Source organism: Rhincodon typus, chromosome 13 (assembly GCF_021869965.1).
Source record: "Rhincodon typus isolate 14 chromosome 13, sRhiTyp1.1, whole genome shotgun sequence".
Classification (NCBI taxonomy): Eukaryota; Metazoa; Chordata; class Chondrichthyes; order Orectolobiformes; family Rhincodontidae; genus Rhincodon; species Rhincodon typus.
In genome coordinates, this window is record NC_063344.1 from 54,725,411 (window position 1) to 54,753,171 (window position 27,761).

At 41.5% G+C, this 27,761-nt stretch overlaps 1 protein-coding gene across 1 annotated transcript in view; it reads left to right on the forward strand.

Moving 5' to 3' along the window:
• LOC109911080 (golgin subfamily A member 6-like protein 22) overlaps window positions 1–27,761 on the forward strand; it is a 55,690-nt gene that overhangs the window by 9,138 nt on the left and 18,791 nt on the right. Inside the window, exons 5-10 of the mRNA XM_048604123.1 lie at window positions 1,814–1,902; window positions 2,835–2,972; window positions 6,660–6,755; window positions 9,702–9,836; window positions 13,925–13,966; window positions 26,811–26,927. Coding sequence (XP_048460080.1) covers window positions 1,814–1,902; window positions 2,835–2,972; window positions 6,660–6,755; window positions 9,702–9,836; window positions 13,925–13,966; window positions 26,811–26,927 — 617 coding nt within the window. The remainder of the gene's footprint in view (window positions 1–1,813; window positions 1,903–2,834; window positions 2,973–6,659; window positions 6,756–9,701; window positions 9,837–13,924; window positions 13,967–26,810; window positions 26,928–27,761) is intronic.

The window sequence follows — 27,761 nt, forward strand, 5'->3', positions numbered from 1 at the left end:
TCTTAATTCCTTAAAGCAACTACACAACAGGCTTTGTTCTGACATCGTTGTAAGACTGAGGCTTTCATTCACCCACTGAAGTGAGTTTAGTGAGTCTGGTGTTGATATAACCATCCAGAGGATTTTTGAGGACCCATTCCAATGCATAATTCTCAAGATCAGGCCAGTCAGTGGCTGATCCCAGGGCTCATGACACATTTGGTCTTGGACACATTCTTCGGCACAGATTTCTCATTCTTCCACTTTTTTTGCATCAGTGTTTCATTTTTGCTTGAACATTTTGCTTGAACTGCGCTTTATGTTGCATTCCTTTTTTCTGGAGGACCCATTTCTGTTCATTGATCACCAAGTGCAGTCTGCAATGTCTGAACATGTCTTAAACTCTTCAAGGCTTGCGTTACGTGCGTGATTCTTTGTGCTGATGTAGAAGGTGAGTAAAGCATGCATTGCTGAGCTGAAAAATTGAGGTTGACTCCTAATATCAACAGAACATTTCTTACACATTGAAAATTAGGCTGAACGTGATGGTGTAGAAGAAAATTGAGTTTTTTTATGTTGGTCTAGTTTTTCTAAAAATTTGAGGTCATCACTGGCAATGTCAGAATTTATTGCCCATCCCTAATTATGCTGGAGGAGGCAATGGTGTGCTGACCTCTTGAATTGCTATAGTCCTTGGACTGTAGGTTTTTACCTACTGGGGTGTTAGGAAGGGCATTCCAGAATTTTGATCCAGCAACTGTGAAGAAAGGGTGATGTATTTCCAAGTGAGGGTGATGTGTGGCTTGGAGGGGAATTTGCAGATGGTGGTGTTCCCTGCATCTGCTGCCCTTTTTCTTTGAGATGTTGGTTATGGGCTTGAAATGTACTGTCAGAGGAGCAATGTTGAATTGTTGCAGTACTGGGGGAGTACAGCAAATGTTGAAATCTGACTTCAATTTAAAAACATCGGGAATTAAAATCCACCCTTATAATGATCATGCAACCATTGCTGCTTATCATTAAAGACTCTTCTGGGAAGGAATTTGGGGTTCTTGTGGTGCTGTGATAATATCCCTACCTCTGAACCAGGAGACCTGGGTACAAACCCCATCTACTCCAGAGGTATTTAGTAACACATCTGAACATTTGATCAATAATATCTAGAGAGATAAATCCACCATTGTTGCCTGGTCTGGTCTATATGTGGCTCAGATCCACAGAAATGTGGTTGAATCATAACTGTCCTCTGGTGTAGCAAACCACTCAGTTATATCAAACTACCACTCTGCAGTATTTAAAGTTGATTCAACAAGGGGATGCAATGCATGAAGCAATTGCATTCAGGTATATGATAGCATGATTTGAAGGACATTAAAACTATAATAGAAAACATATTGCATAACTAATCAACAAACATTTCTCAGATCATGTACAGAAAAATATTTTTTTCTGTAGTATATATGGGAGAATTGAAGCACTGAGCTTGGTACCCTAAGGTGTAGTGTTCCTTAATTTGTCAATAATGAAATTCTGCTTGCCAGAAATTGTAATAATCAAGTCCTCAGAGAGAATTGAAAGGGTGTTTTTGATATAGTATGATTTTTATGAATTCTTTTATACCTGGATAAATAACTTAATCAAGAATATAACTGTTGATCTCTGAGAAGCATCCAGTTTTGTAATGGTAATATTCTGATGTTATTATCTATGTTGCAACTATATTTTTAACATTACTGTTGTTTCAAGAATATTTAACAATAAGTAATACCTTTTATTCCAAATTCCAACTAATTGAAGAATAAAATATAAATATTACTTCTGCATTATTTTTAAGTATTCGAACAACAGGATGTAGAAGAATATTTCCGACTGCTGTTGAATAAAATTGATGGAGAAAGTAATGGATCTTGTAAAGTATTGCAGGTGAGCTTATAATGGAGGAGAAATTTCAAACTCAATTCTTACATCAGTAAAGTTGATCTATATGCAAGTTTGATCATCCTTCAGTTTCTATATCTTTCAAGCAAGTACATCTTATCTTTCTTACTGTTATCACAATCTATTGTTTGGATATAGTTGCTGCCGTTGAATGCAATATTGCAGCTATCGGCATGGTATTGTTTATTAATCTAAGTTTTAAGAAAGATGTTAGGATGCTGTCAATTCAATGTTGGTTCCACCCCTTGACAACAACAGAATGCAGTAAAGACGTGAATTCCTGCCATAATAACTTGCTAAGAACTCAGTGCACCCTAGGACAGATTCAGGACTCTTACAAATGTCTATGGATTGCTGTATTTGATACCAAGACAGATTGGAAATTTGGTGCTGCTGTCTTTTAGCCACAGTTCCAACTCATTTGTTTAGAGTACAGCTCCCAACTGGCACTAAGACAGAGTTGTACCAATTCTTTAGTTAGTACTACCAGATAATACCCAACATGAATACAGTGATGGGGAATGCAGCTAGGCTTAGGATCTCTGGATGAAGTGTGAATAAAATGAAACTAGTCAAGAGGCCCAGTTCCAATGACTGGAAATTGTATATGTATTGAATTTGGATGAAAACAGAACCAGATATGATTCTGATGCTGCCTTAATGATCAAAATAGCTACCTGCACAGACAGATGAAGAGTAGCTCAAGACCAAAAGGATGTTGCTGGCTATGGAACCATACCATGGTATACATTCTCTAAAGGATCTAAGAGAAAAGGATGAAAATTGAAATAATAAAGTAGAAGTTTGTTTGCCTTTTTAGTAATTGAGAAAATGGGAAAAGCCACAAAAGTTTGAAGGGTGGAGGGGAGAGAAAAGCATGAAAATGGAGAAAATTTTGATTTAATATCTTTTTCTAGATCTACCAGAGTAAAATGATTAATTCTCTGAAGTGTTTGGAATGCAAGACTCAATCCCGAGAAGAATGTATTTTTTTGGATATTCCCTTGTCCCTTTCTTCTCCTGATCATTTAACAGGGAGGTATTTCAACAGCGTGGTAAGTTATATATCCAGGTTTTTAATTACAATTCTAGCAACTACTTATTAATAGGACCATAGTGGGGGGGGGGGGGGGGGGGGGGGAGCAGCATTAAATTGTAAAGAGTGCTGTAGTAGGCTAGAAATTGCTGTGCTGACATCTTGATGATAGATATTAGTCAAAATCAGATCTGTTTTCTGCTTTTAGCCTTGTTCTTGACCCTAGCTCATCCTGGCACTTAAACTTGTAGGACAGGCATCCATTCCATTGTTTTACTATGTTCATTTTAAAGACAATTATCCAGACCGGCAGTACCTGTTCCAGGGGAATTTTACTGGAAAGAAAAGGGAGAAAAAATTGGAATAATCAGGCATTTGCCAAATCTGTCTCACCAGCCTAGATTCAGCCTTTTCATTCGGATTTCACCAAGCAATTTCAGGCCATATTTATTGTTTAAGTTTGAGTTAAAACTTGGAGCACCAGATAAATCTAATAATTGCAAAGGTCTGCTTCATTATCAAGGTGTTCTGCTTTCTACTTGCCCTTTAGCCTGGAATGACCTTGGCATCAATTCTAGTCACATGGATGTGACATTTTTTCAGTAATGCACATGAACATACAAATACAAAAAAACAAATTGGGGTCAGGCTCAGATCACTTCACCCCAGGAGCCAAATGAGCTAATCTCATGTCTCCCCATTCCTACCTTTCCCCTGATCATCTTGCAATTCCATGTTCATCAAGAATCTATCTCTGTCTTAGAAATATTCTAAGTCTCTGCTCTACCGTCTTTTAATGAAGTTAGTTCCACAGACAAGAAATATTCTCCTGATCTCTGTCTTAAAGGATGACTATTATTTTGAAATAGTGACCCTCTGGTTCTGTATTCTCCCACAGGAGGGAACACCCTTTATATATCCATCCTGTCTCGTCAGTTCAGGAACTTGGATATCTCACTCAAGTAATTTTTTTTACTCTTCTAAATTCCAGCAGATGTCCAACCATTGGACTCCTGCCCAACTGGTCCTCATAAGACAACCTGTCCATAATTTGCCATAAGTCTAGTAAACCTTCTCTGAATTGTTTCCAATGCATTAACATCCATCCTTAAATAAGTAGACCAATACTGTGCACATAACTCCAGATGTGGTCTTGCTAGTATAATTGAATAACTGAAGCATTACCTCTCTACTCTTGTATTCAATTTCCTTCATAATAAGTGATAATATTCTATCAGTTTTCCTAATTACTTGCTGTGTCTGCATACTAATCCTTTTGTTATTCATGCACTAGGGCACTCTGATCACCCTTTCATCTCAGAGCTCTGAGATCTCTCACCATATAGTTTTTTTTCATATATTCTTCTTGCAAAATGGACAATTTCACATTTTCCTGCATTATACTCTATTCGCCAGATCTTTGCTCACTCAACTTATCAATGTCTTTTTGTGGCTTCCTTATATTCTGTTTGCAACTTGCTTTTCTACCTATGTTTTTCATCAGCAAACTTAGCATCTATCCTTTTGGTGATCTCATCTAATTCATTTACATAAACAGCGCAAAGTTGAGGTCCTGGCACTGAGGCTTGTATCCATTTCACCTTGCCAACTACAAAATGAATCATTGATGCCTACTCTCTGTTTTATGTTAGCTAGCCAATCTTCTATTCATGCTAATATGGTGCCCCCAACAACATGTGCCTTAATTTTCTGCAGTAGCCTTTAACGTACCACTTATCAAATACTTTCTGGAAATCTAAGTACAATACATCAACAGTTCCCCTTTATCTTTGATACATTAGTTCCTTAGAGAATGGAGATAAATTGGTCAGACATGATTTCCCTTTCATAAAACAGCATTGACTTTGCCTGCTTACCTTGATTTTTTTTCTCTAATTGCCCCACTATAACATATTCAACAATAGCTTCTAAACCCCCATGACAGGTGTTAACTGTCCTGTTTCTAGCTTTCTGGCTCGATTTCTTTTGAATAAAAGTGTCACATTCACCATTTTCTAAAGTAACGAACCATCCCAAAATCCAGGAAATTTTGGAAAATTAAAATCAATACATCAAGTATGAGGTGATTTTATTTAAAAAAAACCCCTAGGCTGAAGTCCATCTGGCCCCAGATACTGGTCAGCCTGCAGACACAACAGTTTGCTCAGTATCACTTCCCTGACAATTATAATTTTCTTGTGTTCCTCCTTTGCTTCTCCTTTTTGATTTATAACTATTTCTAGAATGTTACTTGTATCATTTTCAGTGAGAGTCTTGCAAAATGACAGTTATCTCCTTTAATGCTGCAACTCACTGAAACACTGATATATAGGGATACACCACAAGATGACAACATCAGAAATGCCCTGAGAGCAGATCCCAAATGCTGACACTGCTGGCCATCCTCCATCATTAGTTCCACTTGTACCTCTCTGTTCACAGGTAGAGAGTTCAGTTACTTCATTTCCCTCTCATAGTGGTGCTGCTTGAGCCCAGCAACAAAACAATGTTATGTATGTCAGTATTATCTCCTACAGGCATTGATAGGTCTGCTGAATGTGACTGATTATGTTCTCAACAAAGGAAGCCATGACTGTGCACAAGAGGGTGACTACAGCACTCATGGGTTGGATGGACTCCTTCACTATCCTTTTCACAGCATCAGTTGCACCCCGTATCTTCATGCACCTCCTGCTGTACATTCAGCAGTTCCTTTATTGTTGGCTCTGGTGACTTTTGATCAGTGTGACAGTCATCATCGACAGTGCTCACTCACCTTTCTAAGTATCACAGTGTTATAGTCTCTAGCTTCTGTTCTAGCAATTGTATGGTGCGAGAATCATAGAATCCCGACAGTGCGGAAAGAGGCCATTTCATCCATCAAGTCTGCAATGACCCTCCGATAAGCATCGCATCCAGACACAGCCCCCTACCCCATTCCCGATACACAACATTTTCTCATGACTAATCCACCTAGCTTGCACATCTCTAAATCCTAAAGGATAATTTAGCATGGCCAATCCACCAAACCAGCACATCTTTGGACTGTGAGAGGAAGGCAGAGCACCTGATGGAAACCCACGCAGATGGGTGAGAATGTGCAAACTTCCCACCGACAGTCACCCAAGGCTGGAATTGAATCCAGGTCCCTGATGTTGCAAGGTAGCAGTACTAACCACTGAGCCACCGTGTCACCCAATATACTCAACCTGAGACTCTCAATCTTCAATTATGCAGTCTCTCACTGATTTGAAATTATCTGACCTGGTGGCTGGTGTGGAGAGAGGGTGGGACACATCATCGATTGGCTGGCAGACCTGTTGAGTGTGTTTTAATTGGTCAAGCCTCTTCCTTGAGTCAGAAGGAAGAGTGAAGAGTGACGAGTGGGTGCTTGAAGTCAGTGTGCTCCCCCAATATCAATCCACACCATTTGCTGTAGTCCTAAACTAGATTAGAGAACTTCATTCACACCCATTTATATTTGAACTCAGCCACTGATATTTCCATGGAATGAAACAATTATTTTATTTGTAGCTGAAATGAAAATGCAAACATAGTTACAGTGCTACAAATTATCATTTGGAAAGGGATTAAACTGGTAAAAATGCGACAGACAAAAAAAATCTACTTTTGGTTATTATCAATTTTTGCAACAAAATAATCTCCTGGAAACTAATGTAAAGTATACTTTCTAATTGTTTTTTAGAATGAATCACTTGAAGAATTTTTGAAGGTTGTAACTCTGAGCGGAGACAATTTATGTTATTGCAAAACATGTGAGAAGAAGACAGAGACTGAGACAGTGAGTTAATTTTCTCCTCGTCTAATGTATGCACTAATTAGGACAGGTCACGTGTTCCATACAGTAAGTACTGTGCTACTGGATGTTGAAAGAAGCCCTCCACATGCCTGATTCACCGTGCAGTCTCAGCAACTTTACATACTTCAGGTGAATCAGCAGACTGAGAATAAAGATTGACTTCAACAAATTATTTTCCCTGGAGCATCGGAGGCTGAGGGGTGACCTTGTACAGGTTTATAAAATCATGAGGGGCATGGATAGGGTGAATAGCCAAGGGTCGTTTCCTCGGTAGGGGAGTCCAAAACCTGAGGGCAGATGTTTAAGGTGAGAGGGGAAAGATTTAAAAGGGAGCTAAGGAGCAACGTTTGTGCACAGAGGATGGTGGGTGTATGGAATGAGCTGCCAGAGGAAGTGATGGAGGCTGGTACAATTACAAGGCATCTGGATGGGTACATGATTAGGAAGAGTTTAGAGGGATATGGGCCAAATGCTAGCAAATGGGATTTCTGAGTGGAGAGTTGAAGAGTACAGCTATAAATCCACAAAGCAGACTGCCCCAGTAAGCCCATCATATCAGCCTGTTCTTGCCCCACCGAGCTCATTTCCTCCTACCTTGAATCCATCCTCTCTCCACTTGTCCAGACCTTGCCCACCTACATCCATGATTCCTCTGATGCCCTCCACCATATTGACAATTTCCAGTTGCTTGGCCCTAACTGCCTCCTGTTCATCCTGGGTGTCCAATCACTCTGTGCTTCTATTCTCCACCAGGATGGTCAGCCAGCTCTCAGTTTCTTCCTTGACTAGAGGCCTGAACACTCCCCATTCACCACTACTCTCCTCTGCTTGGCTGAACTTATTGTCTCACTGAACAATTTCTCCTTTAATTCATCTCACTTCTGCCAAGCCAAAGGAGTGGCTATGGGCATCCGCATGGGTCTCAGTTATGCCTGCCTCTTTATGAGGTATGTGGAATAATCCTTGTTCCCGTCCTACACTGGATCACACCCCCGTTCTGTCTTCTGTACATTAATGACTGCTTCGGTGCCTCTTCATGCTCCCTCCTAGACCTTGAAAAATTTGTTCATTTTGTCTCCAATTTCCACCTCTATGTAACTTTCACATCATCCATTTCTGACACTTCCTTTCCTGGATACTCTAGTCCATTCATCTACCACTAACACCACCCCCACTTCCCATGGCACCTTCCCATGTAACCTCTGAGGTTACAACACCTGCCCATTCACCACCTACCTGCTCACCATCCAAGGGTCTAAACAGTCTTTTTAGGTGAAGCAGCATTTCACCTGTACCTCCTCCAATCTTGCGTATTGTATTCGCTGCACCCAATGTGGCCTAATGTACATTGGAGAAACTAAACGCAGACTGGGTGACTGCTTTGCAGAACACCTCCGGTCTGTGTGCAAACATGACTTCGACCTTCCCATAGCTGGTCATTTTAACTGCTCGCATTCCCACTTGTCTGTCCTTGGCATGCTGCAATGCTCCAGTGAATGACAGTGAAAACTGGAGAAAAAACATCTCATCTTCAGATTTGTTACTTTAGTTAGACCCTCGGCATGTGACTGTTATACCTATCATGATATTCCAGCCATCTGGTTTGTCCCCAGCACCACCTTATTTTTGACTCACTGTCTCAATTAAGTGGATTATGTGTCATCCCTTCACTTGCTATTCAGCTATTGACACTTTACTCACACCATCTGACACTTTTGATCACCTGCAGAGACTTATTATTCAACTTGTCAACACTCCACTCACATCATTTGTATAATCTTTTGATCTCTGCTATAAATTTTGTGCCTGTGTGCCTCTCTGCATTTCACCTGACGAAGGGCAGCATTTCGAAAGCTTGTGATTTTAAATAAACCTGTTGGACTATAACCTGGTGTTGTGTGACTTCTGATGCTGTCCACCCCAGTTCAACACCAGCACCTCCACAACTTCAGACTAGGCACTTTACAAACTTATGGACTTAATGTTGAGTTCAACACTTTCAAATTGTGAACCCACTCCCATTCCTTTCCTAGGAGCCGTCAGCCTCTCTGCTCCTATGATGCTGCTTGGCCTGCTGTGTTCATCCAGCCCTGCACCTTGCTGTCTCGGATTCTCCAGCATCTGCAGTTCCTACTATCTCCCATTCCTTTCCTTTTGCTTTACTTGTTGCATTCTCTGTCACCCTGTCCTCTCTCCCCTCCCCCCACTCCAATGAGACTGTCTGTTTTTCTAATCTGGCAGTTAGACACACCATCGTTCTAGCATTCTCACATTCCAATCACTTAATCTAAACTATAAACATCCTTTCTCCCCCAGCACTCCCCACTCCCACCCCCCCCCCCCAACTATAGCACAAATGCTGCCCTCCCCCCAGCAACACTTCACGTCAGCTCTGATCAAGAGTCATCAAGACTTGAAACGTTAGCTTGTTGTTTCTCCATGGATTCTGCCTGACCTGCTGTGTTCTCCAGTTTTTGCTGTTTTCAGTTATAAATGCCGACTGTCAGAAATGTCACCTCTGGCTCCTGAGAATCTTGAAATTATGTCCAAGTAGTCGTTGTAATTGTACCTATTGTTATCATCAATAAACTACATCTTGTTAAGACACCTTTTATCCTCTACCACTGTTAACCGAGCGGTCCCTTAGACTCAGTTTGCAAGTTAATTTTATGCAAGTCAGAACATGATGCAGGACAGCTGTTTCTAAGTACAGGAACTGTTTGAATATCAGGTCTTAAAAATTGCACCCTCATATGGGACCACATTTGTAGGTCCAAGCATTCATAAATTAGATGCTCGTAAATCAGGGACCCCCTGTAAAAGTATCTGCACTTAGGGTATTAAATACACAGAAATCAGTTCCACATGATCCTGTCCCAGTATAAATCAACATATACAAATGTTTGTTTGTTCCTTTCCCATTTTCAGAGATACTACTTTGAAAGTCTCCCACAGGTTTTGGCTCTGCAGCTAAAAAGATTTGAGTTTGACTATTTTGAGATGCGTTTCAAAAAGCTGCATACCTCTATAAAGATTCCACAGAAGTTAAAGTTTCAGAAGAAGGTACGCATCTGTTTTATTCTAGTTATTTTCATATTTTACCTCTTTTTTTAAAAAATAAATATTAGCTTCTTGGGGTGGGAGTAATGATAAAACATCACAGACTTCATTTCAGTGTTAAAATTAAGGGGCAATTTGAACGTCTATGATTCTGAGTAATTATTGGATTTGCATATTAGTTATCTATTAAAGATACCACAGAAAGTTATGTCTGTGCTTAATTTAAATTGTTAAAACAATGAACCTCTGGCACAGAAAAAAATGGAGTATCAATATTTCAGGTAGTGAATTGTTGTTAAAGGGTACAAAAACGTCAGATTCTTTTTTTATTTTTTCTTAGCCTCTTTTCTATGACTTTCTTAATCTAAGTTATCCAGTTAGTTCACTAAGAATTGGCATTTCACTCCATGGGTCACCGTTGTCTTTTAAATTTCTTGCTTTGAAATTGTGAAGGGCTATCAATTCATAGCTGGAAGAACAAATTGGCAATTTGAAGTAACTTCTCAGAAATATTGGGCAGAATTTCCTAAGCAGTGGAATCTCACGCAGATTGCCAATTCACTCCTTTTTCAATCCATGAGAAAAATTTGTATTTCAGGCGAGAGGCTCCACTCGGTGCCCCTTCAGAAATGAGGAGCTGTACTTCCATTCTGATAGGTCCCTCATAATGCCAGCTTTTTAAGAATAGAGAAAACATGGCCCCTTTTCACAACAGCCTGTTGCCATGTTATGGAATTTTAAGATCCAGAATCATAGATAACCACTTTGACAGCAGCTGTTGTGAAAAGGTAAGTATGCAGTGTAGGTGTGAGATTAGGGTGCTGGGGGAGTAGAGTGCCATGTGAATAGGGGGTGTAAAGTACCTGGTAGGAAAGGTATTGGAGGTGCTAGGGATTATGCTGCCAGGTATGTAGGGTGTAAGGGAGTAAGGTAGCAAAGGACCAGGTAGATGATGACACATTTATGGTAGGTTGGGGTGAATAGCAGGCAGCAGGGTGGAAGGAATGACGTCAGTTCCTGGGCTGTTGGCTCCAGTGAGGCAGCTCCAATGGCAGGGGAAGGGGCTGTTTGTCCTGGCAGTGGGGGAAGGTGTTTTGAATCTGGGCAAGAGGGTGTTTGTGCCTGAGGTGGGGATTGGTTCTGGAGCAGTGGAGGGGCACGTTGGGTCCAGAGTGGGGACAAAAGGCATCAGGTCCAAGAGTTGGGGATATGGGGGAGTAGGCCCCAGACATGGAGGAGGGGGCGAGGGTTAAAACAAACACAGAAAATTCTGAGGAAATTTTACAGGTTTGGCTGCGTCTGTGGCGAGAGGAAGAGTTTGTGTTGTGAGCCCAGTACTACTTCAGAACTGAAGTTTGGGATCATGCCCACCATTATTAGTTCTGCAGCCATATCATAACTAAATAAATTAACTTCACACATTCCATATGTCTCATAACCAACATCCGGCCTTCCACTCTGCTTTTGGTCAGAAAATCTCCGTCCCCTGCCACAAGGAAAGTCCGCATGCAATAAGTGCGTCCGAGAAAGATAATCTCTTTTTCTGGTTTCTGGGAAAAAAAGACTAGAAAAATACTGGAAAACTAGAAAACTTGGAATCTGAATGGGTAATTAGCAGTTTGAGTTCTGTCTCAACTTGAAATTTCAATCTCATCAAACAAACCAGATTCAGTCAAGTGCCTGAACTTTGCCAATATGTCTCTCTGTGATCACATAACATTATTTTGATTGTGCTAGAAGCAAAGTAGACTGGTTTTCTGCTACCTTCCTGTTGTACCTGCATGGCCAGGATAGCTCCCAAATCTGTTACGGATGCATCTGCAGCCACCATCATGAACAAACCTGGATTTACATTGAATCAATATGTCTGAAGGGCTGAGCTTTTACTTTTTCTTCTAAAATGCTGTGGTTCGGTCAATACTCCAAAACTACTATTGGTCATTTTGCAATAGGTTTCTGAGTTGCAGTGATTGTAACTAGGTTTGGTGTGAATATCCTTAACATTCAAAGGAGCCACTGATATCATTAACACGTTTGGGAAAGTCGCTACATGGCTTTAATTTCTCAAAGGCCTATCATAATCCCTTTTGCTTTATATGTCCCAAAAATTTAATGTCAGTTCTTTCAAATTCACACTTTTCAGTCAAGGTGTGTCCACAAGGCAGCAGTGTGGTCAGAATAAAATATTTATTTAAATGCCTCAAAGATGGCTGCCTGCAGAGTGCATACCTCTTAGTAGAGGCTTCATGACTGTGGACATTACAGGTTGAGTTCATATCTCTGACCAGCTGCCTGCTATTGAGGAACACCTTCTCCAATTGTGATTAGGTGCCTGCATTCACTGGATGTGGGCATCATTGGCTAGGCCAGTATTTACTGCCTATCCCTAATTGCTGAGAGTTGACCACATTGCTGTGGGTCTGGAGTTACAGTAAAGCCAGACCAGCTAAAGATAGCAGATTTCCTTCCTTAAAGGACTTTTTCAAAACAAAAAACACTTGAGAGCAACTGAATTGCCAGAAGAGAAAGAGGACAGTGGTTAGCACTGCTGCCTCACAGCACCATGGACTCGGGTTCGCTTCCACCCTCAGGCAACTATCTGCGTGGAGTTTGCACGTTCCCACCTTGTCTGCTTGGGTTTCCTCTGGGTGCTCCAGTTTCCTCCCACAGTCCAAAGATTTGCAGGTTAGATGGATTGGCCATGCTAAATTATCCATAGTATTTAGGAATGTGCAGGCTGGATGGGTTAGCCATGGAAAATTAAGGGTTACAGGAATAGGGTAGGGGGATGGGGATGGGTCTGGGTGGGATGTTCTTCGGCGGGTTGGTGTGGACCCATTGGGCCAAATGGCCTGTTTCCACACTGTAGAGATTCTATGATAATGATCTAGACGTGAAGGTGGCAGGTATGATCTGTAAGATCATAGACGGTACAAAAATTGATGGGGTGGTAAATAGTGAGGAGGATAGCTCCAGATTACAGGAAGATATAGAGGATTAGCCAGATGGATTGAACAGTGGCAAATGGAATTTAAGGGGCGGCACAGTGGTTATCATTGTTGCCTCACAGCTTGAGGGACTCAGGTTGAATTCCACCCTCAGGCGACTGTCTGTATGGAGTTTGCACATTCTCCCCATGTCTGTATGGGTTTCCTCCGGGTGCTCTGGTTTCCTCCCACAGTCCAAAGATGTGCAGGCTAGGTGGATTGGCTGTGCTAAATTGCCCATAGTGTTCAGGGATGTGTAGATTAGGTGGGTTATAGAGGGATGGGTCTGGGTGGGATGCTCTCAGGTTCGGTGTAACTTGTTGGGTCGAAGGGCCTGTTTCCACACTGTAGAGTTTCTACGATCAAAATTTGTGAATGTTGCCTACTAGTCTGACTCAAAAATCAAAATCTGGTGTAGCTGGTCAAGTATCACTTTTTTTAAACTGGACGTTCCCATTGGATTTGAATATGGATAATTCCTGTAAAAGCAAAGGTCATGAAGTGAAATTGGTATCTCACAGAACTCAGGTTTTGTGTCATCTAGTATCAAGATGGCAAGAGGAGAAATGACAACACTAAAGACAATATGTTTTCAGTGGCTATGGTGATTAATTTCTTTTTGTTCTTGGGAATAGTTCCTGAAAAGAATTTATTGATTCTGTGAGGTGGAGTCGGCATCTCACAGGCCTCAGCCTCATTTTGGGGTCATGTGGTGTTACTGGAGGATCAAGAGGAGAAAGTATTCATCACTCCTATGTTCTCTGGGATGATTGAGTCTTAGCTGCAGGTAGTGGGTGAACCACCTTCATTTATAGGAATAATGTCTTTAATCTATGAGGTGAAGTTGATGTCCATTATGTCTCAGGCCTGGGATCATGCAGGCCATTGAGGGGACACAGGAGTGAAATGGGCTTCTCTGAGGGGCTAATGGGTAACCAGGAGGCAATTTGGATCATTGACTACATGCAAATATATTGTTGATTTATTAAGTTAAAACATTTTACAATATAACATAGCTTTCTTTGGGCATTGTACAATTAAAAACTTGGAAGATGAATTAGATTTATAAGCAAGTTTTAACTTAGTATGTTTTTTTCCCCATAGGTTAAAGATCATGATAAAACAGAGTGGCGTTTCCTCTCTAACGTAAGGATTTTCACTTTTTAAGTTATATTTGTTGCACTATATCTAGCTTGAAATGTGCGATTTGTTTTAGCATTTACAGGGAGATCTCTCAATTCTTGTGTGCTTGCACTAACATTAAGAACAGCTATATGATTGTACGGCACACCAGAGCATGGATATATGGTGCTATTTGATGGAGGAATGCAGCCTGGATTCTCCCTGTATTACTGCATCCTTAACCTCACAGTGTGACTGAACATTTATTGAATCAGTGCTAAGTCATGGACATTGCCATAAGTTCATCACATATCTATGGAAGTAATCAATAGTAATTGTGGATATTGCTATAAAAAACAATTAAGTGTAGGCCATAGGTTGAAAAATTCAACAAAATTGATCCTCTCTGAACAATTCACTGGATTCCTACTAGTTCCTTAGTGTCTAGTTCCATTTATTCTGATGTTTGTATGAGAGTGAGGAGAACAGGGTGGATGAGCTAACTAGCCATGGTACTGTGTTAAAAGAAGACATTCAGAATGGATGAACTACAATGTGGTGGTAGCAGGTCACAGTACAGTGAGGGGGATTGACATTGTTTGCTTCAGCAAGTACCATGATTCCTGACAGCTGTGTACACTGTTCAGTGCATGGTTTAAGATATGTGCTGTAGGGTAGAGAAGAACTTGGAGTGGGAAGAGGAGAATCCGTGGTTGTAGTCTGCACTGGTACCATAGGTAGAACTACAAAATAGGTTCTGCTGAGAGAATACACAATGTTAGATACTAAATCAAAATGCCAGACCTCAAAGCCCCCTAGGATTATTACCTGAGCCACATGCAATTTGGAGAAAGATAAAAATAAGATTAAAGGAGTGAGTCAAAGATTGTTGTAGGGAAGAGGAGGGTTTCAGTTTATGGAGCACAGGACACACTGCAGTGGGAAATGGGATCTGTACCCATTAGAATGGTTTCACTTGAGCCATGCTTGGTCTGTTTTCTCACAGTCTGTGGGAAATTGGGAGGGCTTTAAACTAAACGAAGTTTGAAGGATTAAGTTTGGTAAATGTAACAGGAAGGGACAGAGACATAACAATCTAAGAATATGTCAACCATGAAGTCTATATGTCACATTGGTAACAAAAAAGACTAAAGGTTCTGTATCTGAATTCAGAACAAAGTAAATGAATTGATCACTCACATTGAACTGAATAAATATGACCTGATAGCCATTATGGAAACAGGGCTGCAAGATGACAAATGCTGGGTACTGAATATTGAGGGATATATGACAGTCAACAACAATAGGAAGCTTTGTAAAGGTGGAGAGGAAGCAGTGCTAATCAAAGGTGGTATTGATGCAGTAGTTAAAGATGGCCTTAGTTCAGGTAAATAGCATGTTGAATCAGTTTAAGGTGGAGGTAGGGATTAGTAGAAGAAATAAGAGTCACTAGTGGAAGTGATCTACAGGCCATTGAATAGTAATCATAGACTAGGAAGAAATTTGCAAGAAATATTGAATGCTTGTGATAAAGGGACAGCAGTGGTCAGAGTGATTTTATTCCACGTATAAACAGGAGGAAAACAGATTGTACCCTGCAATGATCAGTAGAATGCTTTCCTAGAGCAGTACATTCAGGAACCAACCAGAAAGCAGTTAGTGCTAGAGTTTGTATTGTCTAACATGGCACAATTAATGAAGAACCTCAAAGTAAAGGTTTGCCTGTAATATGATTGAGTTTTATATCCAGTTTTAAAGTGGGTGTAAGATAAGTGTGCAAGGTGATTTAGTTAAAGTTGATGAGATCCTGAATGGTCTCGACAAGGGGCATGGTAAATGTATTTACTCATGTGGGTGAGTCTAGAGTTAGGGAATTGTTTTAAAATCAGCATCACCCTTTTGAGGACAGAGATGAGTGGTGATTCCTTTTCTGAGGGTTGTGGAACCTTGGAACTCTCTGCCTCAGAAGGTGGTGAAGAAGGGGCATTTAATAACTTTGAGGCAGAATGAGGTGGATTCTTGTTAGGCAGGGGAATCAGAGGTTATAGGGGATTGATGGAAAGGTGGAATTTGGAACACAGAAAGATCAGCCATGATCTTATTGAATGGTGGTGCAGATTTGAAAGGCCAAAAAAGCCTATTTCTGCTCCCTGTTCATATGTCTGTATGAGAGAAGAAGTTTGTTGAATTATTTTCATGCAATTGCTATTGACCCCACTGACCTGTCTCAGACAGTAAATAAATTGAATGGTGCTGTGATGTTTTCAATTTGTGATGGGCTAAATTTACTGCAAAAATAATAGTGTGTATTTAGTGGCACTAATTATCATCAATGTGCATAATACATAGCAGAATCAGGTGAGTGCAGATGAGCAATTTAATGTGAAAGCTTGTAATTTGTTGACCATGAGTTACATCATGCTCTCTAGTTCCCCAGTCAAATGTATTGAATAGTATGAAGTTGCTGTACTGAGATCCTAGCTATGGATCAAACTCACCACAGAAAAATGGACATACTCATGCAATTTAAGTATCCTTTTTAGAAACATTACAAGTCTTAACTGCTACAAACCTAACTCTGTGGCACTGAAAATGAATACTTAAAAAATTATGGAATCTCATTACTTCAACTTTCAACTAGAATCATAGAATCCAACAGTGTGAAAACAGGCCATTCAGCACATCAAGTCAACTCTAGCCCTCTGAAGAACATCCTAGCCAGATTCACCATACCCTTCCACCCTCTCCCTGTAACTCTATATTTACCATGGCAAATCCACCTACGCTACACATCCCTGGATACCATGGGCAATTTAGCATGGCCAGTCCATCTAACCTGCATATCTTTGGACTGTGGAACAAAACTGGGGCATCCGGAGGAAACCCGCGCAGACACGGGGAGAATGTGCAAACTCCACACAGACAGTCACCTGAGGGTGGAACTGAACCTGGGTCCCTGGTGCTGTAAGGCAGTGGTACTAACCACTGAGCCACTGTGCCACCCTGTTAGGGATTAATTAGGAATCAAAATATTTTAAGACAACTTAATCTTTCTGATTCTTAGATAATTTTTCTCTCTGTTATGAACACTTTGCTTATCTAAGTCTTATATGGTTGGCCCCTTAATTGAAGATTGTACCTGTGTTGTCAACTCCCAGTGCACAGAAATAACGTCTCAATGAATACCCTGTCAAGCCTCTTCAGAAGCTTACATGTTTCAATGGGATTGCCTCATTCTTCTAAACTTTAGAGAATATAAACATTTGCTCAAATCTTTTAACAAAGGATAACCCTCTTAGTGCAGGAACCAATCTAGTAAACATTCGCTGTATTATTTCTAAGGCTAGTTTATCATTCCTTTGATTTGGAAAGCACAGTTCCTCATGTTTGATCTCACCAAAGCCCCTTAAAATTGTATGCCATTATCACTAGCTTCCAATACCCTTGCAATAAATGTTAACATGCCATTTAAGATCCTTTGATTACTTTGGATATTGACAATTCATCAGATATTGGTGTTGGTTTTCATTTAATGCTTCTGTAAACAGGAAGCATTTGTACTAACAAAAACAGATATTGCTGGAGTACCTCAGCAGGCCTGGTTGCATGAATGGAGACAAAGCAGAGTTAAAGCTTTGGGTCCTGTGACCCTTCATCAGAACCACCAACTGTGTAGAGATCTATCAGGATTTTGAACACCCCTGTCAAATGATCAGAATATCCCATTGCTCAAGGACAGCACATTGTACAAATGGTGGTTTTGCCCCTTGCATTTGTATTCTTGTAAAATGTCCTGATGAGTGTAACATTGAAAAACTTAGAGAGAATATGTTCTTTTTTAAGCGACACTTCATCAATAATAGATTTCAGCATCTTCTGATGATTACTGCCAGGTTAACTGGCCTCTCGTTCATTCTTTGCTCTTCCTCTTCCTTCTCAAATAGCAGCCTTAGACTTATTGAATTTTAATCTGCTGGGACCATTGTACTATTGAGGAGTTTTGAAAAATTATAATCTGTGTTTCCAGTATGTGTACAACTAATTCTTTTTGAATCTTCATATATGTACCATCAGCTCCTGTGGATTTGCCAGCTTATAGTCTGTTAAATGTCTTTAATCTCTGGTACCAACCTGCCTACTGAATTTGCCATCCTTCCACCTACCCCATCACTTCTAAGGTTGGCAAAATCTAGCCCTATATTATTGGTGTGTAATTTTCTATTTTACTTTCAAGGCAGATACATGAGAAATATCTGTTCAGTGTTTCTGTGATCTCACTTCATTTGATAATGGCTGGTCTCTACTTGTAAGCGAGAGAGAATTTACTATAAAGTCACAGAGTCATAGAGATATACAGCATGGAACCAGACCCTTCAGTATAACTCATCCATGCCAACCAGATATCCTAGACCAATCTAGTCCCTTTTGCCGTCATTTGGCCCATATCTCTCTAAACTTTGCCTATTCACATACCCATCCATATGCCTTTTCAATGTTGTCATTGTACCAGCCTCTGCCACTTTCTGTGGCAGCTCATTCCATAAATGCCCCACCCTCTGTGTGAAAATGTTGCCCCTTATGTCCCTTTAAAATGGTTCCCTTCTCACCTTAAACCCTTGAGTTTTGGACTGCCCCACCATGTCTATTTACCCTATCCATGCCCCTCATGATTTTATAAACCTCTATATGATCACCCCTCAGCCACCAACACTCCAGGGAAAATAGTACCAGCCTATTCAGCCTCTCCCTTTAGCTCAAACCCTCCAACTCTGACAACATCCTTGTAAATATTTTCTGAACCCTTTCAAGTTTCACTATAGCAGGGAGACCAGAATTGCATGCAGTGTTCCAATAGTGGCCTAACCAATGTCCTGTACAGCTGCTACATGACCTCCCAACTCCTTTACTCAATGCACTGACCAATAAAGGTAAGCAAACTAAACACCTCCTTCACTATCCTATCTACTGCGACTCCACTTTCCAGGAACAATGAAACTGCACTCCAAAGTCTCTTTGTTCAGCAACACACCCCAGGACCTTACCATTAAGTGTATAAGTCCTGCCCTGATTTGCCTTTCCAAAATGCAGCACTTCACATTTATCTAAAATTAAAGTAAAGTGTCTCTTCATCCCACTGGCCCATCTGATCAAGATCCCATTGTAGTATGAGGTAACCTTCTTTGCTGTCCACTGCACCTCCAATTTTGATGTCATCTGCAAACTTACTAATCATATCTCCAATGTTCCCATCCAAATCATTAATATAAATGATGAAAAGCTGAGAACACAATATCGATCCTTGTGGCATACCGCTGGTGACGGGGTGCCAATCTGAAAAGCAACCCTCCACCACCACCCTGTGTCTTCTACCTTTTGATCCAGGTCTGTATCCAAATAGCTAGGTCTCCCTCTATTCTGTGTGATCTAACCTTGCTAACCAGTCTACCATGATGAACCTTATTGAATGCCTTACTGAAGTCTGTATAGATCATGTTCACTGCTCTGGCCTCATCAATCCTCTTTGTTACTTCTTCAAAAACTCAACCAAGTGCGTGATACATGATTTCCCACACATAAAGCCATGTTGACTATCCCTAATCAGTCCTTGCCTTTCCAAATACAAGTAAAACCTCTCCCTCAGTATCCTTCCAACAATGTACCCACCACTGATGTCAGGCTCACCGGACTACTGTTCCCTGGCTTTCCCTTACCACTTTTCTTCAGAAGTGACACCACGTTGGCCAATCTCTTGTCTTCTGGCACCTAGCTTGTGGCTATCAATGATACACATATCTCAGCAAGAGGCCTAACAATCCCTAACCTAGCTTCCCACAGATTTCTAGGGTACACCTGATCAGGTTCCGGAGTTTTATCCACCTTTATGCGTTTTAAGACGTCCAGCACCACACCTCTGGAATATGGATATTTTTCAAGATGTAGCTATTTATTTCCGATGTTCTCTATCTTGCATATCCTTCTCCATAGTACACACTGATGCAAAATACCCATTTAGTATCGCCCCCATCTCCTGTGGTTCCACACATAGGTGGCCTTGCTGATCTTTAAGGGGCCTTATTCTCTCCCTAGTTACCCTTTTGTCCTTAATGTATTTGTAGAATCATTTTGGATTCTGCTTAACCCTGTTTGCCAAAGCTATCTCATGTCCCCTTTTTGCCCACCTGATTTCCCTCTTAGGTATACTCCTACTGCCTTTATATTCTTCTAAGAAATCACTTGCTGTCTGCTGTCTATACCTGATAAATGCTTCCTTCTTATTCTTGACCAAAACTGCAATTTCTCTAGGCATCCAGCATTCCCTGCACCTACCAGCCTTGCCTGTCATCCTAACAGGAACATACTGTCTCTAGACTCTCATTATCTCATTTTGAAGGCTTCCCATTTTCCGGCCATCCCTTTACCTGCGAACACCCACCCCCAATCAACTTTTGAAAGTTCTTGCCTAATACCGTCAAAATTGGCCTTCCTCAAATTTAGAACTTTAACTTTTAGATCCAATCTATCCTTTTCCATAATTATTTTAAAGCTAACAGAAATATGGTCCCTGGTCCAAAAGTGCCTGCCCACTGACACCTCAGTCACCTGCCCTGCCTTATTTCCCAACAGTAGGTCAAGTTTTGCACCCTTTCTAGTAGATACATCGACATATTGAATCAGAAAGTTTTCTTGTACACACTTAACAAATTCCTCTCCACCCAAGCCCTTAGAACTGTGGCAGGCCCAGTCTATGTTTGGAAAGTTAAAATCCCCGACCAGAACCACCCTATCATTCTTACAGATAACTGAGATCTGCTTATAAATTTGTTTCGCAATTTCCCACTATTGGGGGGTCCAAAGTACAATCCCAATAAGGTGATCATCCCTTTCTTATTTCTCAGTTCCACCCAAAAAACTTCCCTGGAAATATTCCCAGGAATATCTTCCCTAAGTACAGCCATAATGTTAAACCTAATCAGAAACGCCACTTCCCATCCTTCCTGCCCCCTTTCGATCCTTCCTATAGCATCTATACTCTGGAACCTTAAGTTGCCAATCCTGTGCATCCCTGAACCACATCTCTGTAATTGCAATGATATCCCAGTCCCATGTTCCTAACCATGCCCTGAGTTCATCTACCTTAACTGCTCGGCCTGTTGCATTGAAATAAGTGCAGTTTAATTTATCAGCCCTAGCTCGTTCTCTACTTTGTTTCTGCTTGCCTTGTCTGTTCGACTTATAGCTTTTCCTAACTGTACCAGTCTCGGATTGATCCTTGTCCTCACTGTCTCCCCATCAGTACATTAGGCCCCTTCCAATTCAGGTGCAATCCGAACTCCTTATACAGATCACTTCTCCCCAGAAGAGATTCCAATGATCAAAAAATGTGAATCCTTCTCCCCTGCACCAGCTCCTCAGCCATGCATTCATTGTGGCACTGGGAGTAATCTAGATATTACTACTCTTGAGGACCTACTTTTTAAATCCCTGCCTAACTTCCTATAATCCCTGCTCAGAAATTGGTCCTTTTCTCTTCCTATGTCGTTAGTTCCAAAGTGTAAAAAATCCTACTGCTGGCCCCTCTCCCCTTTGAGAATATTCTGCACCCTCTCCAAGATATTTTTGATTCTGTCTCCCCGGAGACAACACACAATTCTGATGTGTCACTGTTGGCCGCAGAATTGTCTGTCTGTGCCTCTGACTAGAGAGTCCCCTATCGATTGCATGGAACCCAGTGTACCCCTCATTACATTGGAGACCGTATCAGTTCTAGAAACAGCTGTCAGTGCTATGTTCCTCCAAGAGTCCATCTCCCCTTACATTTTCCAAAAAACAGCATACTTGTTTGAGCTGGGGATAGCCACAGGAGATTCCCATATCCAACAGCAAGAGCACATCACTCGACTAAAGGCCATCTTTGCACCTTAACAATCTACAGACCCAGAAAGTAGCACAGTCTCACTGCTGTATGAATAGTGCTCCAGGCTACCTTAGTACCTATGTTTTTATATTTTTATTCTTTATCAAGAGACAGATCTCAATAACAACATACAATTTAAAAAAACCTCACTCTATTCACTATTGTAGATTTGCAATATATTTACAATAAGGTTACACTTTAAAAAGCCACTTAGATGCTCCGGTGCTGTGAGCTCCCACACACAGGTTTTTCCAAGGTCAGCTGTGAATTTCACTGTTGGTTTGTTTTTCTCAGAATAAACTCCAATGTCCAGAGATACTTGCACAGGTTACTACTGGGTCAGACAGCAGTGTAGGTTTCTTTCTTGTTTGAATCACTTCCCATGAGGTCACTACCTTTGTCTCTCTTCCTCCTTTTTAAAGGGCCATTGGTTTGACCATTTTTTCCCAAAGTTCCAGAACAATGCAACAGCTTATAAAGCTGTAATTACTGCTCTGACTATTTGAGCAATTCAGCTCCAACATGAAAAATACCTCGGAACGGAGCAGATCTTACAGCCACAATTTTTTTCCTGTCCTCCATCTTGCGTTACCCAAACCTCAGGGTTATAATACAGCCTTCTCAGTGCCACCTTAGTGCAGGTGATGGCACCCTGTACCTCGGCAGAAGTCAGCCATGTTTCCAAATCCCATTGTCCAGAATGCAACACTGACTTCATCATTGGGGAAACAAAATGAACTGGTGTGACCTTGCGCAGATAAAATCGATCCATGTTCTGATTTCAGTTGTGGCTGCATGATTGAAAGATTTGACACAGATCACTCACCGCTCCCTGGGAGGAACTAGTTGTAGATATATTCAATGGAGCTGTGATGTTCTCAGTCACTGGGATAGGAATGGTCATTCAGACCTGCATGTCCCACCTCAGCACCTGGCACTGTTCCGTCACTGTATCCTGAGACATCTGGAGTCTGTATCAATACTGTGCTTTGCTCATCCCCAACCAATAGAAGCAAAGGTGAAAAAATCTGGTCCTCCTTCAGTCCCTGAGAGATCCTGTGACAGCTATTTTGCTTCTCATCCTCCGTGCCAGCTTGCTGCTGCTCCTGGGTCTGCCTTCAGCCCTGGTCATCCTGCATCCTGTTCACCTTCTTAGGTAGGCAGCCACAGTGACCAACATCCCACCAGTGACATGGCACATGACTCTTGCTGGTAATGACCAAAGTTGGGAACTTAAGGAGAAAAGCAGATTCTTAGCTCTGAGAACAGTCAATGGTGGCACACCCTACAGTTGAGGACTACACATATTCCTCCTCCAGACAGTGAAACATACAGCATCCCAGTAACAAGGTCAATGTCTTCATCATTCATTCACATTCAGCTTCAGATTGTGTACCAATCTCATGAAGGTTCTGCGCCAATAAAGTGACCAACATATTACATCTACAAGGGACTGCCTGCCGCGCTTCAATCCTTTCCCATCCCAAACCCACATCAACTACAAAATTTTTCATGACATTCAGTAGACCCATCGTAATTTCTGCATGGTAGATGATGAAGTGATCATCGCCTTTTTCCACAGCATACTTGCTAGTGTCACAAGTTATCCATGGTTTTTGCCAACATTTGCTAGTTTTTTTTTAAATCAGTTGCTGCTGCATCATTGAGATGCCAATGTTCAATTTACAAGGACCAATGGCAAGGTGCAAATTGTCTTTGACCACATGCTCACACTGCATGCATCGCAGATGGATAGTTAAATGATTACAAATTAAATATAAGTGCATTTTGCAAACGCATGCTGCATGTATTAACCCCTTCAATGTCCTAGCATCCAGCAGACATTGATCCCACTCTTTCATCCATTAAACGGTACTGACTCTACCCACCAGAGTGCTGTCCCAGACATTTTCCAAATGCACTAAGCATCTACTGAATAGTGAGTGATGGAAAAGTCCACTGCTCACAGTGCACACTGTGGACACTGGGTCCCACCTGGTCACCAGTTATCTCCCCAGAACTTCCATGTCATGTTTATCTTGCAGTACAGTGAAGTAAATGTTCTGATTTATACACATTTTTAATATCAATTATTTTAAGTTTTGTTCTGGTTTCTCAGTTAGTGAGACATGGACTTTTTGTGTGTCTGAAGTTAGAAATTAACTTCTAGCTATTCTGTCGCTGTTGTGATTTCTTTTAAAGCAGTTGGTGAGAGTGACGTTGGCAACTGTTGTTGTATTTTGTTGCCTGAGGATGATTTAAACACCGGAAGTTAAATCAAAATGCTACAGGATCTTTTAGAAATCTCTGGACTTAGATTTTTGTTAAGCTCAGGGGAAATACCAATAGCTTTAATGGAGAGAAACGTTTCTTCACGATTACTTTATTTTGGGCCGTTGTATCAAGTCTTTACTTGGGGAATGTTATACAGAGCAGAGTCAGATTATCTTCAATGTGCAAACTAGATTTTCTTTAGAGTAAAAAGCTTTTGTTAGTCCCAAACCAGAAATAATGGGATAAAACCATGAACGCATGACTTGTAGCTGCGTGTGTTTAAGGTGAAGTGTATCGTAGTGCTGGGAAGAAACTATCAGCATTTCCAGTTTAGGAGATAAAGTCATACTTTCTGTCCATCTGTGGGGTATCAGAAAAAGATATTTTCCTCTGGTGTGATTTCTGTAAAAGAATATCTTTGGGTATTGTTGAAGGGATGCATTGGAACTTGTTAAGGAGAGTTGTATATTAAAATAGCATCCCTACGTTGTGGTAGTAGGCCATTCGGCCCATCGAGACCACACCCACACTCCGAAGATCATCCCAACCTAATCCATTCCCCTGCCCTATCGCTGTAACCCTGCAATTCTCATGGCTAATCTACCAAATCTGCACATTTCTGGACACTACGGGCAATTTAACATGGCAAATCCACCTAATCTGCACATCTTTGGACTGTGGGAGGAAACCAGAGCACTGGAGGAAACCCACGCAGACACGGGGAGAATGTACAAACTCCACACAGAGTATTGCCTGAGGGTGCATTCAAATCACAGTCCCTGCAACCGTGAGGCAGCAGTGTAAACCACTGAGCCACAATACCACATTATACTTTTACTGTGTGTTTAAAACTGAGTTTTATTGTAAATTATTATTTTGGTTTATTCCGTTTTATCTTCTTTTCATTAATAAGGCTTATAAACCTTTATTGTAAAAACAAATTCTGTAACATCGTTTGCTTATGTTTCACTGAGAGACTACCTTGTTAAAGCCAAAACAAAACAATATATAATCAATCAAAGACAGTAGGAACTGCAGATGCTGGAGAATCTGAGATAACAAGGTGTAGAGCTGGATGAACACAGCAGGCCAAGCAGCATCAGAGGAGCAGGAAAACTGACGTTTTGGGCCCAGACCCTTCTTCAGAAATGGGGGAGGGGAAGGGGATTCTGAAATAAATAGGGAGAGAGGGGGAGGCGGTTAGAAGATGGATAAAGGAGAAGGTAGGTGGAGAGGATACAGACAGGTCAATGAGGCGGGGTTGGAGCCAGTATTCCTCGGACTCCCAATTCCTCCGACTCCACCACGTCTGCTCCCAAGATGGGGCAATCCACTCCCATACATCCCAGATGTCGTCTTATTTCAAGGACCGTAACATTCCCCTCTGGTCATTGAAAATGCACTCAAATGTATCTCTTGCATTTCCCGCACCTTTGCCCTCACATCCCCTCCCCCCAACAAAATTAAAGACGGAATCCCCTTTGTCCTCACATATCACACCACCAACATCTGCATCCAGCGTATCATTCTCCACCACTTCCGCCACCTCCAATCCGAACCCACAACCAAAGAGATATTTCCCTCCCCACCCCTATCTGCCTTTTGTAGCAACCGCGCTCTTTGTGATTCCCTCGTCCGCTCCACATGTCCCCCAGCCCCACCACACCTGGCACCTTTCCCTGCAACTGCAGGAAGTGCTACACCTGCTCCTACACCTCCCCCTCACCTCCATTCAAGGCACAATACAAACCTTTCATATCAGACAAGGGTTGACCTGCACATCCACCAACTTGAGTCTACTGCATCTTCTGCTCCCGAAGTGGCCTCCTCTACGTCGGTAAAACCAACTGGAGACTCAGAGACTGTAGTGTAGAGCACTTGCGCTCTGTACGTGACAAACGACAACATCTTCCAGTCGCGAACCATTTTAACTCCCCCTCCCACTCCCTGGGTGACATGTCCATCCTGGGCCTCCTCCAGTGTCACAGTGATGCCACCTGCAAACTGGAGGAGCAGCACCTTATATTCCACCTTGGAAACCTCCAGACCGATGGCCTAAACATGGAAATCCCAGCTTCAAAACCTTCCCATGCGCACTCTCATCGCCGCCTCCTTACCTGACACAACCTGTCCATCTTCTCTTCCACCTATCCATCCCTCTCACCTCACTGACCAATCCCCACCACTCCCTACCTGCACTCACCTATCACCATCTCACCTACTTTTCCCAGCCCCACCTCTCCTCTCGCTATTTATTTCTGAGCTCTCTTCCCACTTCTCCATTTCTGAAGAAGGGTCCTGACTTGAAACGTCAACTTTCTTGCTGCTCTGATGCTGCCTGGCCTGCTGTGATCCTCCAGCTCCACACTTTGTTACCTCTGACTCCAACATCTTTAGTTCTTGCTATCTCTGACTGTAAAGTTTAACTTTATTTCTTTGTTATCCTGCCTTTGTAGTCTGTGTTTTGTTTTGTTTTTCTGTGTTTTAAGATGGCACCAGATTGTGGTGATACTAAGCAACACTTTTCATTGTTTTAGTAACAAAATGCAGGTGGCAATAAATCAAATCACAGATTTATTTTTAACATGGATTATGAATATTTCAGGTGTAAGTTCTTGCCAAGAAAGTTAAGCACCATTACTGTCCACTGCACAGATTTAAATTGAACTTCTTCCATAGGAAACCATGGATGCAACAATGACAAGTGTAACAGAGCAGGAACCACAGTCATCACAAGCAGGCAGAAATGATGAAACTGATGAAAGACAGAAGCTACTAAAAGATAAGGGCCAGGAGGTATGTAGTGCTCAACATGGTAGATCAAACAAGGCTCAAGGTCTGTCTGAGGCACATTAGTATTTAGGAGTTTGATTTGTTGAATATTTTCACACATGAAAAACGCTGTGTACTGGCACTTTGTTGTCATTGTTCTTTGTCATCGTGCATCTTGACATTTCATCATTGGAAGTACTTTTCTCGATGGTGTGGAGATTCTGGCACACTGTCATGAACTGTGTTCCAAAAATTTAGAAATCCAGCCAGAATCTCTTCTGATTCCCTCTCAAGATCTGCCCTGGTGGGATTTGAATCCAGGTCCCCAGAATGTTATCTGGATTTCTAGATTAACAGCCCAGTGATAATACCACCAGGACATCACCTACCCCTGTTGACACTCTGCATCTGTTTTCTCTTTTTCTGTCCTTGAACTATGCAGGTGTCTGTGGAATACACCACATATTCCTGTATCTCTGTCAGTGTCAGAAATCAATGCAGTTGGGTCAGTGAGTACCATCTCTGTCGGCCTGGAACAGCATTTTCCATTGGCCAATGGGCAAAGCATCTTCTGTCACAAAGTCGGGAAGATCTGGCTCATAATGAGCTGGTATTCGAGAAGAGAGAAACGTTTCTTTGCTTTGTTCAAATGTTATCCATTTTGACAGTTGTTGTTCCAGTGTCGAATGGAGTTGTGCATTGGACCCCTGCACATTTCCCATCATAGTACAATCTGAAAGATTTGCCCATGAAATTGAATTTTCTTTTGGACAGTGCCTCCACACATTTAAATCAGAGACTTTGGATGATACCAATGAAATTTAAGTGAAATAGTTAATCAGGAAAAGTCAGACCGTA